The sequence below is a fragment of the Juglans regia genome, chromosome 6 (genome assembly GCF_001411555.2).
Source record: "Juglans regia cultivar Chandler chromosome 6, Walnut 2.0, whole genome shotgun sequence".
NCBI classification, from domain to species: Eukaryota; Viridiplantae; Streptophyta; class Magnoliopsida; order Fagales; family Juglandaceae; genus Juglans; species Juglans regia.
This window is the reverse complement of record NC_049906.1, coordinates 11,009,258-11,027,018: the sequence shown is the minus strand read 5'-3', so window position 1 is coordinate 11,027,018 and position 17,761 is coordinate 11,009,258. Positions and strand designations below refer to the sequence as shown.

General features: G+C 37.7%; 1 protein-coding gene across 2 annotated transcripts; it reads right to left on the bottom strand.

The window, feature by feature from the left end:
• Positions 1 to 8,937: 8,937 nt before the first annotated feature.
• On the bottom strand, positions 8,938 to 11,997 carry LOC109019465 (cytochrome P450 CYP82D47-like). 2 transcript variants are annotated; one of them, XM_035691261.1, is made up of 3 exons: positions 10,953 to 11,942; positions 9,922 to 10,547; positions 8,938 to 8,996 (listed from the first exon to the last, which is right to left on the bottom strand). In XM_035691261.1, the coding sequence occupies exons 1-3, from the start codon at positions 11,904 to 11,906 to the stop codon at positions 8,993 to 8,995; spliced, it is 1,584 nt and encodes a 527-aa protein (XP_035547154.1). In that variant the 5' UTR covers positions 11,907 to 11,942; the 3' UTR covers positions 8,938 to 8,992. The 2 variants fall into 2 exon arrangements, with proteins under 2 accessions (XP_035547154.1, XP_018857297.1); XM_019001752.2 differs by lacking the exon at positions 8,938 to 8,996 and having other exon boundaries at positions 9,725 to 10,547; positions 10,953 to 11,997.
• Positions 11,998 to 17,761: the final 5,764 nt, after the last annotated feature.

Genomic DNA, 17,761 nt, shown 5'->3' with positions numbered 1-17,761 from the left:
TTTGTTTTAATTATTATATTGTGAACTACTTCATTGGTTTTATTCATTTTGTCGTATGTTATTTTATTTATGAAATTTTATTTTATTTTGTTTTGTTTTGTTTTGTTTGGAATTGAAAGGCGAGTTAAGGGTTGTGATATGCCAGGAAGATGGTACGACTAAGAATGTCATTGTTAGGCTTGAACATTTTGTGTAGTAGGCTTGAACTCTTGGTGATTGGTTTGTTTTAATTTCGAGGATTGAAAGGAGCGACATGGTCTGGGTGAACTCTTTAGAGTAGGAACTCAAGTTGCTACTAAGGAGGGGAATAGTTTTAAATTGTTTAGGATAATTGAGGTCTTAGGTTCCATAGAATTTATGTAATGAGTCTATTGTGTAGGAGGTTGTAAGTTCAACGAACTTCAAGGTTTGATTTATGAGAAGTTCATCTAAGGTTTGAGGCCCAATAGTTTTTAGGAAATAGGTTTATGGGATTTAAGGTGGTAGGTTCAACAAGCAATTAAGGGATTACTTAGATTAGAAGTTTTCGATCTTGCCGACCTTGATAAGCAATTTGAAAACATTTGGGATTTTAGAATTTACAAGTTTTATAAGGTGAATGTTGTAGATTTAAGGTCATCGATCTTGAGGATTTTGGGAAATGATTCTTATCTGATTTTTGGTTTTAGAATTGCAGAGTTGAAGTGCTGAATTAAAATAGGATTGATCAGAGTTGAGTTTCTGATATGAGAATTTTTCAGAAGAGAATTTCTTTGCGGATGGAAGGTAATTATCTAGTTTGTGTATTTTTTTAGGATTGAAGATGTTGATCTAGTTCGAAAAATTATTGTTTTTAGCTCGAGGTTACAGTGACAGGTTAAAGATTTAATCCATATCAATTTTAAGGATAATAGATGGTACGGATTTAGGAAATAATTCTTGTTGATTTCGAGGATATAAGTCTAGATGATGGAAATGGTAGTGATGGACCACTTGCATGTTTGGAAGCTTTTTGGTTTTGGCTAAGGGTGCGTGAGATCGATGCGTAATAGTGGTGTGTGTTGATGGAATTCGGAGAGTACAGGTCCTAGTCTCATTTTTTTTTGGCTTGGAAGAAGTGGCTTTGTGGGTGTTGTAGATGAGTCGATACGACAGTACTAAATTCAAGAGACCTTGGCTTTGAGTTTTTGATAAGTTGATTAGAGTGTACAATTGAAGTTGGTTACCCAATGGAATGATGGTTGGGAATAATTGTTGTGATTACCTTCAAGAATTAATTGTGACTTGAGGTTACCTAGAAATTTAAATTTTTAAGGCTATACTTTCCTTTGGAGATTGAGCGTCCATTTGGTTGAATTAAGGAAATTGTTAATTAACTTGAAGAGAGATTGATGGGTTGCCATGTATTGTGTATGATAAGATCTTCGAAGTTGAAGTTTAGGCATCAACAGTGGATAATATGATCAAGTATGTGAGTTAATAAAATATTAGGATCCATGGGTGTTGTGTAATGGCTTTTGGTGGATTGAAGATTTGAGCAGTATGGCTTGCCTTGAGGTTTAATAGTGATGTGCTATTGAAGGAACTAGTCGTGTTAATACTAGCTTATATGAGTAGAAATAGGTGGGCGAGTTACCAAGAAGGTTTTGATAATGTTTTGATGAAGTCAATGGTGGTTCGTAGTGAGTTTAGTCACTGCTAGATTAGATATTGTTCAGAATGTAGGTGATGAGCTTTTGGGTTTAGGTTGTCAGGTAGAAGTTTATAGGCGCTCTTATTGGTTCGCTAGGTTGGAATTGAGCCTTTTAAGGTATGTTCCTTATCGTAGATGAGACGGATGTATTTTGGGTTGAGGTTGCTTATTTTCAATTTGGGATGCTGAGGTTGGTTGCTATTGGTTTTCTGTCAATGATCATGGATGTATTTTTTGGAATTTGATTTTGATCAAGGCAGCAGGAGTTAATTGAGGAATTTGAGTTATAACTCGTGGTTTTGGGAAAGAGAGTATTTTTCTACCAAATTGTGATAAGAGTTTTTGGTTAGTAGGTATGGAGCCACCTTGTCCTCGATGATATTAGTTTTATGAGGACATAAATTTTATGCATGTAACGAATAATCAGAGTGTGCAGCAGAAGCGTGATATTTTTTGTTGTAGTTAGGAGTTGAAATTTTGTGCTGATTTTGAGGAATTATTGGTGATTTGGAATTTTGAGAACATACTTGTAATTGGAGATTAATCATTTGGTTGTGCAAAATTTGTTATTGATGGTTAACTTTGGAAGTGGCTATTAGGTTACTAAAGGTAGAATTCAAGGAAGGTTTAGAAGTTATAGTATAGGAATTGATTGAGGTTAGCACATATTATTGTATGGAGCTATTAATCATTAGAATTTATTGGATGTTGTATTAAGGTTCTTGAGGAAATGAGATTTTGGATAGCATAGTCATCCTGAATACTGGTCGTGAAGTGCCGCTGGGGGACTAATACGAGTATGTTGGATATCGCCATGTTTATTGATAAATGTGCCACGTGCCATCAAGTTAAGGCTGAGCATCAAAGACCTGCTAGTAGACTTCAACCTCTCCCTAATCCTGAGTGGAAGTGGGATGATATTTCTATAGATGTTGTTGTGGGTTTGCCGAGGACCCCTCGTGAGAATAACTCAATTTGGGTGATTGTTGATCGGTTGACCAAGAATGTCCATTTCTTGCCTATTAATAATAACGACTCTTTGGGTAAGTTGGCTCGGTTGTATGTCAAGGAGATGGTGCGTTTGCACGGAGTACCCAAGAGTATTGTGTTGGATCGGGACCTGCGGTTCACGTCCCATTTTTGGAAAAGTTTGCAGGCAGCTTTAGGCACTAAGTTGAAGTTTAGTACTGCATATCACCCTCAAACAGACGGTCAATCAAAGCGGACTATTCAGACTCTTGAGGATATGTTGTGGGCTTGTATCATGGAATTTAAGGAGAATTGGGAGAATCATCTGCCGCTAATTGAGTTTGCTTATAATAATAGCTTTCATTCCTCCATTCAGATGGCCCCGTATGAAGCTTTGTATGGAAGGAAGTGTAGATCACCCTTGTGTTGGGATGAAGTTGACGAGAGTAAATTAATTGGGCCTAAGATGATTCAAGAAATTAAAGATCAAGCTCGGTTTATAAGGACTAAAATGGCGGAAGCACAAGTCGCCAGAAGAGTTATGCAGATACAAGAAGAAGAGACTTATCCTTTGAAGTAGGTGATTGGGTTCATCTCAAAGTCTCTCCTATGAAATGTGTTAAGCGCTTTGGTAAGAAGAGGAAAACTTAGTTCGAGGTATGTTGGCCCTTTTCAGATAGTAGAGAAAGTTGGGTTTGTCGCTTATAGAGTTGCATTGCTGGACTATTTTGGGGAAGTTCATGATGTGTTCCATGTGTCATCGTTCAAGAAGAGTTTTGGACAACACAAGCCACATTTTGTTGACCCTAGACGCATTCAACTTCAGCCAAACTTTACTTATGAAGTTGCTCCGACGCAGATTGTGGATTGAAAAGAGCAAAGGTTAAGGTCCAAGACAATACTTTTGGTGAAAGTGTCATGGGGTGATCCATTGGCTCAAGATTTCTCTTGGGAGAGAGAAGCCGACATGAGGGAGCAATATCCATATTTGTTTGATTGATTCTGGCGGTATGTTCTTAAGTCTGCTCTTAGTTGAATCTTATTCCTGTCTTAGCTTTAATGTTTGACCTTACTAATTTTGAGGACATAATTTTATTTAAGTAGGGGAGGATGTAACACCCCGTATTTTAGTGTATTTTTATTGAAGGATTATTTTTATTAATTCAAAAATTTATTCTCTTGTTTTAAAATTGTCGAATTTTTAGTGGGCTTATTTTTATGATTTTTAATTTTGTGAAAATTAATTTGATATGTTTTCTTAATATTAATTATTGTTATGCATTTAAATTGTTCTTCATTTTTAAAATTAATTTATTGTTGGACTTAATTATTTTCTTTTCACTTTATCATTACGTTTAAATTATTTTATTTAAACTGCTGTTTTGAATTTATTTTCGTTGGATTATTTTTGTGACTCAAGATGTGGGAATTGAATCTCATTTCTTTCTCTTGATTTTTTTCTTTCCTCCTTTTTTCTTTTCTTTTCTTTTTCTTCATTTTCTTCTCCCTCTGCTTCTCACCCACGCGACGCCCCCTCCCTCTCTCTCCCCGTGCGTTTTCTCCTTCTCCACCCAGCCATCGCCGCGCGCCGCTGTGTCTGACACCGCCCCTCCCATCAGTTCCCCCATCAGCCAGCGACCACCACTCTTCAATCTTAGCCTCTCTTGTGCCGTCGTTTGTCCCCATGCTCAACGCGAAGGCGGCACCTCTTGTGTTCGCACACCGCCGTCGCGCCACTTCCGGCCACCATTTTTTCACCACTTTATCCTCAACCTCCTAGCAACCCAATGCACCCAACCCCAGCTTCGATCCACCACCAATGAAGTACTTCCAACTCCATTTCCGACTTGGGCATTTTTGCACTTCAACCACCGTCTAAGCCATCACCCACGGCCAACCACCACCACCACCACTACCACTGGTTTCACCGACATTCCTAAGTCCTTCCCTATCAATCTTGGGTCTTCGTTTGCACTCGTTCAAAAGTGGATCTTTGAGACCCACGGCCACAGTGCATTTGGCACTGTTCTGTAGCTGTGTTGCCACTTTTTGCAGTTTCGTGATCCCTCGAAAATTATTATATAGCACTGTAAGTATTTTTCCAAATAAATTTCGTGATTTAAATGTATTTTTACACTAACTCATTTCACTGTGATCTGGTTGGTTTTTGCTGGACTGAGTCTGAGGAGTAAAGGGGTCGGATGGATTGGTGGATGAAGTTGTTTGTATGTTTGGGTTGTGTTGAGTGTTGTTGGATGTTGGTTATTGAGATGTTTCATATACATTGCATCTTTGCACGCATGATCATGTTTGTAAAGAATACTGGGTTTTTGTGTAATTGCATTCATGTTCATGTGTTATTGAAAACTGGGTTTTCATGTAGGAAATAGTTTTGTGTGCATGTGTATCACGACCCCAAGCCGATATGGGGCATTATCTCAGTGAAGCTCCTCTGATTACTCGGAAGCAGAATATACTGAGTGACGTCGCCTGGGCTATTGCTGGGCGACAATGGGATCGGACGAGACGGTCTCGTGCCGACTCCGTGGCCCCTCTGCTGGCGGGGGGGCTAGAGGATGCTTGGCCATGAATGCGTTGGGCACGGAACTGGGCGTCGCTACGAAGCTAGGACGTGCGGAAGGTCCCTAGGGGAGATCATGGTGCATATGGTAATAATGGATTAATGGACTATTTTCTGGAAAAATTGCGTGTGTTGGATATGGATTTTATGTGAATCATTTTCTGGAAAAATGTTTTACAGATATTTTGGGCCAAATGAGATTTTGGCGTGTGTTGGAAAATATTCATTTTCGAGAAAAATGATGTTTTGAGAATAATGCACATTTCATCACATGCATGCATGTTGGTTGCATTAATGCATTTTTATCTCGTGGTTATTTGGTTTATACTTACCTGCGGTACCGTTTATGGTAACGCAGATCTAGATGCAAATGATGCTGAGGGCGAGCCTGAGCATTCGGCTCTGCCAGAGGAGTGATCTAGGATCACTCGTTCATGTATTGGACTTGTATTATATTTCTTTTGAATGATTGTATAACTCTTTTAAACCACTTTTACTGGTGTTTAAATTGTGTTAACAATTCTGGTACTTTGTAGACTTAAATTATCCGCTGCGTTGTTTTTGTACACTGTTACATATACACACACTTGACACTATCGTTGGGATGCGTGACCGTGTTGTCACCATCCGGGTGTCACGATTCCTGTGTTCTTGTACATGGGGATCGGGGCCGCCACAATAACTCCCAAGTTTCTGACCTTCTACCTGCATTTGGTTGACCATAGAAACCTGTCAATAGCCATTTTGAGCTAGCTTCCTCATCTGTAATCCAGACACTTATATGTCTAACTGAGTAATTAACAATTTGAACCGTACATTATGATCTCCCCAGGAGTATTAAACCTCCACTTCTACCCTTTGCATCTACCACAAAACACCCCTCATACCCCATCCTTCACTTCAATTTGCTAAACTGGTAGCACATAATTTTGTCTCCATTAAGAAAGCAAAGTTGGGTCTCTTTTCCTTCACCATTAGGAAAGGGTCTTGAACTGTCTGAGGGTTCTCAAGCCCTCGGAAGTCCTAATTTAAGAGAATCATTGGGCTTGGTAGGGCTGACTAGCAGGCACAACCAATTCAAAATTTGTTTTCTCAGCAGCATTTTCACAAATAGTTCTTGCTTGATTTGCATTATTGTGTCTACGTATAGAGTTCTCATCCTCTTCACATGACTTTTTAACATTGAGACATCTTGTACCATCACTTGATCCCTTGCCTTTTCCTCTTGCTCGACTTTTCCAGCTTTGACTTTGTTGACCATTATTAAGACAAAACCCCCGTTCTATATTATCTGCCTCAACACACTACTCCTCACAGTACCTCTTATTTTCAGCATACCCGACTTCAGTTGTGACTTCCAGCCCAACATCAACATTCTCACTTTGAATTGGGCCTACTTTCATTAAGCCCACCACCACATCCTATTTATTATTAATAAAATTATCACATGGATATTCTTTGCTGAAATCATTCAACTTGCTTTGGTAAGAATCCGGTTCCCCCGTATTTTCTCCACCCGCACTATCCTGCTCAGCCATATCTTTATCCTTATTGAAATTCAAATTCTCGTAACATGCTCCCCTCTCCACATCTTTCCTTTTATCCACCGCCTCCCCAGACGTCGTTGGTGCTACTCTGGTGCCAATGACCTGCATTGGGGATGGTGACTTCCAATAAGTCTCTACTGATTCTTTTTCATTTTTGTTATAGCTCCCACCTATATGTTTGTTGGGAAACTTCTTCTGTGTAGCTTCTACTCGTAACCAAGAGCCAAATTGAGACTTTAACCCTGCTTCCAATGGGGGCTTCCATCCATCACTAGGGCATACAATCGATGCATGCACAATTCGTCCACAGTTAAAACATATTTTAGGGAGTTTTTCATACCTCAGAGGAATCCACACTCGATTACCCTGCTCATTGACATGAATGCATCCTCATGCAATCGCCTTAGCATGACATAATTCCACTTTCAGCCGAAGAAATCTCCCCCAACGCACACCATCTTCAGGGACATCAACTTCGAGGAGTTTTCCGATCGAATTACCAATAAGTGTGATCTACATTCCTTATTCATAAATGCCATTGGAAAATGATGAAGTTGCACCCACAATTGTTCATGATCAAAACTCATCATTTGCGGCTGAGTGTAACCATCAAAAGGCTTCAGAACAAGCATATAGTTATTGAATAGCCATGGTCGCCCCAATCAATTTCTGTTTATCAGCTTCCATATCAAACGTAATGAAAAAATTATTCTGTTGATATTCTATGAAGGATGCCGCTTTTCTAATTTTCCATACTTTCCCCATGGTCGAACTGAAAACATCTCTTCTTATACCTCTTTCCGACCACCTTCCCGACCACACTTCGTTCCCCTTTCCTCTTTTCCTCTTCTGGGACTTCACCATCCAACACAATCGTTTCACTCTCTTCCTCCGTTAATCTCATATTCTCCCACTTTTCTTCAAGTTCTTCCATCCTGTCACCACTCAGATCACCACCACATTTAACTTGGAAAGGTTGTTGAATAAAACATTTGTCACCTATGACATATAATTAATGGGCTCGACCCTGTATCTACGAGAAGGTGAAATATCACATAATCATATTTGTAGCCTCTTGTAAAGTAAACCCAATTTTAAGCATAAATAAAATAATATGTATTTATAAAAAATTATACACGGGTATTTATGTCAATTTAAAATCGATCTCGTTTTCTCAATTAAAGGGATAGAAAATTTTAAAGTATCTAATTCCTTCTAGATTATTTTTCACTCTATCCAATGACTTTTTGTTGTCTATTTTCCATCATGTTTTGAATTGCCTTAAAACTTTCCCACCATTCACTAAGATTTCTTCCCCATCTCTACTGTTTGTTGATCATTTCTCCATGTTCAAATTCCATGTAAATGTTGTCATCCTCCTCACATACAATTTGAGTGTTGCGAATTAAAGTTTTGATAAATGTCGGAGTGTAAATTGGATTTGGATTACATATGATTTTCTATCCAAATCATAGAGACACAAAATGAGTCCTATAGTATTTATTGAACATTTAATTTATTCATGATCATTTTATATCTTTATCTTTCTCCCGCTCTAAATTTTAGAATTTAATTTAAAAATATAGAAAATATAAATTCAGTTCAGCAAGTTATCAAGTCAAAATTAATTCCTAATTTATAGTTGTTTGCTAAAATGTGAAAATTATACACGGCTAGAGGTGAAGCCCAGCTTGTCGCATTGAAGCCCATTTGCAGTACCGAAAACAAAATGTTGGCTGAAATGTTAAAAGCCCAACTTGTCGCAAAAAAGCCCATATGCAGTACCCAGGGACCTTGGATAAATTTCGGGAGTTGTGTTTCGGCTTTTATCTAATGTTCAATGTATGTATTGTAGCACCTTTCGGCTGGGATCATTTGTCCGCTTTTAGACGTGCGTGAGTAAAGACGAATTTGGTTTCAACGTCCCCCCGACGTAACAGATATAATGATGATGTCACTAAAAAGAGTCTTGAACTTGAAAAATGATAGTCTTATAACTATTTTATAATTCTATATAAAACAGAGGGCAGTTTTGTAATATTAAAATTTATTTTTAATAGAGTGGCACGAGGTCATCAAGAGTAATGATATACTACATACAATTATTTTACAACTATTTTACAAATCATTTTCAAACAATCATTGAAATCATGTCAGCCAATTAAAAATATGCCAAAAAAATAATAATAATCTGCACTTAGAGAAAATAACAATGATAGTGATTTAGCTTTTATATAGTCGTTGATAATTTCAACTTTTATGATGCGGTGTCCCCATGCGCATTTATAATTTAACTAAGACTTTCAAAGAGCAGGTTTGAAGGTTGAGATGAGAATTTTATATTTTATTTGAGAACTTAAAATATTATGTTTTAGTATTATTATTATCTTGAAATTTGAAAAAGGTGAATTGAAATTTGAAAAAGTTGAATTTTTTTATTATATTTTGTATGAAGATTTGAAAAATGTATAATGATAAGATAAGATGAGAATTTTGTGTCTCATCTCATCCCCCAAACCTGCCTAAGGTTATCTAACACGCATAAAAAACTTCATACATTTCCAACTATTGCTCGTTAAGGAGATTAATATGTCAATTAAGTTATTCCTAATGAAATCATGTTAGTTAATTAAAAATAAAATTTAATATTATAAAACTACCCTTTGGTAGAGTTATAAATAGTTGTAAGATATTTGTAAGGTTATTATTTTCGAAATTAGTTATTTGAAAATGACTTGAAAAATAGTTGTAAGATATATAGGTGAACTTATTCCATATATCATTTGTGGAGACCAATAAGTAATTGTATAGGATGGAGGGATCATTTTAATACAGAGTCCTTAACCCTAAAGATCTTTATGGAACCTTTTTCAACTTCAGGATCTGTTTGGAAAAATATCAAATTCAAAGGACGTGTACAATAAATTTTTCAAAAAAGAAATTACTAAACTTTAATTATGAAATTGTGGTACAAGATCCATATATAAGATAGGTACGTACTTTTACAAGCGAATACGCCGAAATAAAAATAAAAACAAGAACAAAAAAAAAAAAGATAATTTAATATACGCATATATAATCCTTGTGCATGAACATCATTAAGAAACTGATCCTTGGCAATATTGTAGCTATTTAACATATACTCAAATGATCATTCATATGCTGACGAAGGAAGGCGTGGAGTGAGATGGACTTCAAGTGGGGTGGTTTTCAGGGATGTAAGTCCGACCTTCTCAGTCATGTCTACTGGTTCATCTGCTGGTACTGTCGTAATCTCAAAGGCATGCAAGAAGTTAGCAAGTGTGAGCTGCATAACTTGTAGTGCAAACGAGATTCCTGGACAAACTCTCCTCCCGCTACCAAATGGTATAAACTCAAAATGCTGGCCCTTAAAGTCAACATCTTTGTGGGTTGTAAGAAACCTTTCTGGGCGAAATTCGGTTGGATCTGACCACACTTGGGGATCTCTATGAATCTTTGATAGATTAACAAGAAGACGAGTGCCCGCTGGGATGTGGTAACCAGCCAAAGTGCAATCCTCAAGGGACTCGTGCGGCACAGAAAGTGGCCCAGCAGGATATAAACGCATTGTTTCTTTGATGACAGCTTGAAGATAGACTAGGTTTTTCACATCTGATTCCATCACTAACCTATCTCTACCAACCTGGAGGTCTAATTCTAGTTGGGCTTTCTTAAGAGCCTCTCGGTTATTAAGAAGTAGACAGAGTGCCCATGTCATTGTCACCGTTGTTGTATCTGTACCAGCTAAGATGAGGGTCTGCAAAAGTCCCAGCATGTATGTATATGTTACTTATAATTTGACCATAAACTTAAAAAGAACTAAACGAAAGTATTCCCCTCAAAAGATTAAAAAAAAAAAAAGTGCATTAGTGCCAATGATAAATACTTGCAATTTCGGCCTCTCACTTTTGAGGTTTGTTTTGTTTTTTTTTTCCAAATTCATTGAAAATTTGGGGAGGATACTCTCTGTAGTTACCATAACAAGAGAGCTGGATTCTTTTTGAAGATGTGAAAAAATTCTCTGATTGTATGTTAAACTCTAGTGGATAATTAAAAGAAGAAGGAAAAAAAAGGATACTCGTGATCAGTCTACTTCAATAAATATAAAGCAAAGCAATCTTAGTACCCTACATCAGCTTAAATAGGGTTATCAAAAGCATACCAGACAAGTAGCCTTGGTGATTGTATCACCATCATAACTGGAAATCTCCTCACTGTCATCGACAATAGACAACATCACATCCATAAAGTCTTGATGTTCCTTCTTTACCTCCCCATAAATTCTTCTTTGCTTGTGTTCTTCTAGCCATCCTTCGAGCTCATGATCTAATTTTTTTGCTATTTTCTTCATTGCCTTCTCGTAGCCACCCAAGTCCAACCATCTTAGATATGGAAGTACATCTGATGCTACAAATGTCCCAGTCAGCACAAAGAAATCTCTCATCGCATTTCGAGATTGATCATTTCCTTCATTCTCATCCTTGGTTACAGCCCAAGCTAATCGTTTCTTTATAACCATCATAAACACAATGTTTAGGGTTACATAGCCAAACCATCTTCTCATCTCCACTAATGCGTTGTTGTTCTTGGGCAACAACTCATAGATCTCTTTTATGGCCGTGTTTACCTCTGACTCTCGGATGTGTTTGAACATCTCGATACGGTGATTTGAGAGGACCTCAAGAGTGACTATTCTTCGAACATGACGCCAATAGGAACCATATGGGCTGAAACCGAACATGGCATAGTTGTAACCCATGAGTTCTATCGCCAAAGCTTTTGGACGGCTGGCAAAGACTTTATCGTTGGTAGTGAAACACTCATTAGCCATCTTTGAACTGCTTACTACTATAGCTCTACGCATGCCCAACTTGATACTGAAGATTGGTCCGTTCTTGTCGGCCATGTCACCTAGGATTATATGGGCAGGTTGCGTCCCTCCTAATAGGTGGAGGTGGCCGATTATAGGCCATGCACCACCTGCTTTTGGTGGGAGTATCTTTTGGGGGGCAGCTTTTTGAGTTCTCCTCCATATCCAAAATAGAAATAAGAAAAAGAGCAATAGGGCAAGTATGATGGCCATAAAAGCAATGAAAGAAAAGAATCCGAAAAGCATGGTTGCTTTGGTTGTCGATGGGGGTTTATAGAGATAAGGGCATGCATCCTTTTTAAGTCATTTGTGTAGGCCAAGGTCGACAAACACCGTTTCCAAAAAAGAAAATTCCGAAAAGGTTCCAGATAATGTTTGATTGGTAGCCAATGTTTGGCTTACAGCCTTACACGATGAATTATTGTTCAAAAACGCAAAGAATGGTGATTGACATGACATTACTAGTTAATGGGGCCAATCTTTGACAATAGTACGGTAGGCTGGTCTAGCAAGTTGCACGGAAGAGACATCATAGCCCACTTGCACATCGCTTTCTTAGATTTCCATTATTCTGAAGCTCGTGAATTTAAGAAGTGTTTCTCTTAATTATATTTTATTATAATAATTTTTTAAATTATTATATAAAATATAATAAATATTTTAATATTTTAAAATTTCAATTCAATTTTTTTAATTTTTAAAATAATAATAATATTAAAAAAATAATATTTTAAAATTATTTTATCTAATCTAGAGAGATGGAAGCAGCCAAAAGCCTGCAATAAATAGGAAGCAATTCCGAGCCTAGAGAGAGTTGCAATAAATAGAAGCGACCATCAAAAGATGGAAGCGGATATTTTGAGACACTGATCTTGCTGTCATGAAGGGAAGAAAGTGTACGTAATTAGCTCTCGCATTAGCACATTTAACAAAAAATATCAAACGCACTTTTTAATTTATTTAAAATAAAAAATGTTTTAACATGTAACATTAAAACAATTTAATTTTTTTATTAAAAATTTTTAAAACTATTTAAACATTTTTTAAAATTATTACTGCAATTCCAAACCCTAAGTCTAAAGTCTAAACTTTAAAAATCATTATATGTGGTTGTATATATAGTCAACACTTGAAATAAATCGTATAAATTAAGATCTTAAATCGCCGCCATTATTTTCATATAGTCGACACTTGAAGTGACTTTTCTCATAGATTATTTTTGTTAGGAAAAGTCTCATAAATCGTCGTCATTAACTTTTTCTAACGATTTATACCTCGCTATATGTTCGTCGGTATTATTTCTCCACTTCTAATCTGTCCCAACGAAAGTAAAAAATTGCTGCTAAAAGGTTTTCTTTTCGGTGATTGTTTTTGGCCGCAAATTCCAAAGAAAATGCTACAAATACTCATTCGATTTGCCTATTAAATTGTTGGAAGAATTTTTTGAGGCGAATCATAGTGGTCGCAAAATTTAATAAATTGCCGCTAATGATCAGATATATTCGAATTGCCTAATAAAATCGCTGGAAAAACTTTTTGCAGCAAATAGTAGTCACTGTAAATACTATGAAATCGCCAGTAAAAAGCATTTCTAACAATATAAGATCGCCATAAATAAGTTTAATATACGAAAAAAATATTTCCAGCGAATTTTACTCGCCGGAAAAGATATTTCACAAAATAAAATAAAAATTCAGAAAATTAATTCTGATGAACTATAGTCAAGCTATACTTCATATTAGAGACCATTATATATAATATATGTATATATAATTGTAAGATAAAATTAGTATATGAACTAAGCCGTAAAACTAGAAATTTCATGCACCGATCAAAAATACTCCTTAGTGAAAGAAAAAACTAAAAAATATTGAAATCAGATCTACAAGTGATAGTGAAGAGACAATAGAAGCCTACCGAGTCGTCTTCAGATTGTGTAACGTAATCTTCATCCATATCCGCAGTTTTGAATAATTATGAAGTGGTAGCAACTAGTTTTCAACACAAGGTTCCAAAATTTCCATATTAAGTAAATCACCATTTGAACTAACCTACTAAGATACATCACCTACATGCAAAAATAAATTATTGTAGGAGGAATCATGACATCACTTGTTCATGAGTATTCCACTAGCATGAAGATCGCGTCCAGCTTTACTTTAGCAATGCCATAAATCAACCTCCATCCCATTCATGGAAGTGTGTTGTTGCTATCTTTTTAGGTGCTAGACGTGAGCTAAGAGAGGGGAAAATGATGGAGTTTTTTTTTTTTTTTTTGAAACATAAGTAATTTCCATTCATCTAATCCAGTGGAAAACAAGAGGGAAGAACCCCCATAGTTACAATATCATCATGGATGGAAAGAGCTTCTTTTGCTAACAAGTGAGCCATTGTATTGCCATTTCTCCTAACATGAGAAACCTCCCACTTGGCAAAATTTTGAAGGATCAGTTTTGCCTCACTAACATACATACTGACACTATTACACCCTTCTATATCACTTCGTAGTGCATTGATGACCTGCAAAGAATCGCCTTCAACAACAACTTGGGATAGGCCAAGTTCCACTCCAAACTGAACAGCTTTGAGAGCTCCAAAGGCCTCTGCTAGAAGTGGATCGGGGAAGAGGATTTTGTTAGTCTGCTTGGTAGCAATGGTATAACCAATGCTGTCCCGAACAGTTACTCCCACTCCAATTACACCATTTACTTTGTCTACTGCACTGTCCCAATTTAGCTTGATCCAGTTTGATGGAGGAGCCTGCCAATCCTCTACTTGTGTATTAGTTTGCCCTCGAGCCAATCTTGATTCCTCCTCAACCAACATATCCAATGTTCCTCTCGCTTCCCTCACTACTGCATTCGGGTGTGCAAAGGTGCCTTCAAAGAGGAATTTGTTTCTTCTCCACCAGATCTTCCTGGCCACTACTGCAAACTCTTGGATGATTCTACTGTCCATAGCCTGAAGTAAGTCTTCTAGTAGTTGGATCATGGTCACGTGAGGTTGATGGCATTTTTGTAAGCTTTTTGAGCATTGGCTCCAAACATCTTTAGCTGATTCACATCTCCATAGTGCATGAGCTGAGTCTTCTGCCTCCAAGTAACATATTGGACAGAGAGGGTTCTCAACTAATCTCTTCTTATAAAGATTTGAATTAGTTGGAAGGGCCTCGAGACATGATCTCCACAGTAGTACTTTGTCCCCGGGTTGCACTTTTAATTGCCATAGCTGTTTCCAGACTTCTGTGGAAGAGGAACTACTTGATGCTTGACTGGACTGGAAGTGAGTTCTCTCTATCTCCTTGTGGTACGCACTTCTGACTGAGAACCTACCATCTTTTGTGCCTTGCCATACTAGCTTGTCTCTGCTGTTAAGAAGGCTGATGGGAGTTTTAAGGATAATCTCAGCTTCTCTTTGGTTAAATAGCGGTCTCACCATAGTACTCCTCCATTGCTTGGTGTGAGGGTCAATTAGGCTAGAGACAGGTGCATTAATTTCCAACCCACTGGCATTGCTTTGAGCTCTGCTGGGATTTGGATAGAGGATCCATTTATTCTTCCAGATTTTCACTTGATTCCCATTTCCTATTCTCCAATATGACCCTGCTTCAATCAGTGATCTTGCTGACAGAAAGCTTCTCCATATATATGAGGGTTTCGCACCTAGCTTTGCTTCTAGAAAAGTGGATTTAGGGAAGTACTTGGCCTTCATTACCTGAGCAGCCAAAGAGTCTGGATGTTGGATTAGTCTCCAGCACTGTTTTGCTAGCATAGCTATGTTAGAGGCCTCAAAGTCTCGAAATCCCATCCCCCTACAGCTTTTGCTCTTCCCATCCTCTTCCAAGATATCCAGTGAATTTTGTTCTCATTGTTTTGATGTCCCCACCAAAAGTTGTTAATCACAGTGTTGATATCTTTGAGCAAGGTTTTGGGCAACTTGAAAACAACCATTGTGTATGTTGGAAGTGCCTGAAGCACAGCTTTGATGAAGACCTCCTTCCCAGCTTGTGATAGTAATTTCACTCTGTGATTGCTGATTTTTGATCTAATATTGTCTAGGATGCCTTTAAAGGTCATGTACTTGAGCCTTCCCACCACTGAAGGTAATCCCAAATATTTCTCATAAGTCGAGCTATGTCTCAAACCAGCAATGGACAGAATATACTACTGTGTGATTCTGGCTGTGTTCTTGCTGAAAATTATAGAAGTTTTTTCCAGATTGAGCCTTTGGCCTGAGCATGATTCATACTTCCTCAGCAGTCCAAAAAGTCTGCCCCATTCTATAGCATTTGCCTTGCAAAATAGGAGACAATCATCAGCAAAAAATAGATGTGAGACTCTTACTTGGCCTCTAGCAATAGGTACCCCATGTATCCAACCCTCACCTTCAGCTTTTTTCAGAAGACAACTAAGGGCCTCAGCACACATAATAAAAAGATAAGGTGATAGAGGATCACCTTGTCTTATCCCTCTAGAAGGATGAAAATGTTCTTGAGGTTTTCCATTAACTAGAAGGGCATATGAAACAGTTTCAATGCAATTCATCACTAAGTCTATCCATTTACTACAGAAGCCCATTCTGCACATCACAGCTTTGATGAATCTCCACTCTAGCCTATCGTAGGCTTTACTCATATCGAGTTTCAGAGCCATATACCCCTCCTTGCCTGTCATTTTAGATTTCATCGTATGCAAGGCTTCAAAAGCCACTATTACATTGTCAGTGATGAGTCTATTTGGTACAAATGCAGACTGGGATTTGAAAATGATGAGAGGCAAGATTGATTTAAGCCTGTTTGCTATCATTTTAGATATAATCTTATAAATTACATTGCACAGGGAAATGGGTCTGAATTCAGTGACTTTGGTGGGGTTTCTTTTCTTGGGAATTAGAGCAATGAAGGTGTTGTTCACATCTGAGATGTTACCATTAGAGTTCAGCACCTGCAATATGCCTTCACTAACCTGTTTGCCAATGAGGGGCCATTGCTTCTGATAAAAAATGGCAGGAAATCCATCCGGGCCAGGAGAGCTGAGGCCCTCCATTTGAAATAGGGCTTCTTCAATTTCTTGTTGAGTGTAAACCCTTGTGATAGTGGCATTCATTTCCTTTGTGACTCGGGGCTCCATAGAATTCAGAACTTCAGAGAAGTCTCCTGGTGAAGATGTTGAGAAAAGGCTTTTAAAGTAATCTTGGAAGAGTGAACTTATGCCTTCTGTGGTATACACTTCCTGCCCTTCTTCATTCACTAACTTTTTGATGTTGTTGTTTCTTCTTCTAAATGAAGCACTTTGGTGAAAGAATCTGGTATTTCTGTCACCTTCTCTCAACCACTTCTGCTTAGCTCTTTGCTTCCATCTGAGATTATCTTCCTCCAACTGGTTGATTATAGCCTTCTGAATCTGCTTAACTTGCTCATTAAGGTGGCCCTTGTTCTTTTTTTGAAGGTCATCCAAAAGTGTCATATTCTTTGATAATTGTTGTTGAGAGTTGCCCTTCATTCTTTTATCCCATTGCAGAAGTTTTTGTTTGCATTTGTTTAGCCCCTCTTTAAGAGCAGTCACTTTGTTCCCTGAGTCTTTGTTGTTTCGCCAGATTTCCTCCATCAGGTGTTGATAACCATCTCTCATGGCCCAATGTGCTTCAAATCGAAATGGTCTGTCTCTATGGGTCCTATGATCCTGACTCCCCTCAAACCTGACAAGCAGTGGGCAATGGTCTGAACACAGGGTAGAAAGGGTGCAAACATTTGAATATGGGTAGCTCTCACTCCAAATGGAATTGCAAAAGGCTCTGTCCAATCTTTCTTTGGTGAAGGCTCCACCACTTCTTCCATTATTCCAAGTGAATTTGTTACCTATCAAGTCCATATCACATAGACCACAAGCATCAACCGCAGCTCTAAATTCATCAATTTGATTTTTGGGTCTTAAGGCTCCTCCCCATTTTTCATTAAAATTGAGTATTTCATTAAAGTCCCCAACACACACCCACCCTATTAGACTTCCTGGATTAATAGCTTAGAGAAGCTGCCAGTTTTCCTTCCTTCTACTAGTATTAGGATTGCCATAAAATCCAGTCAGTAACCACTCCTTTCCCCC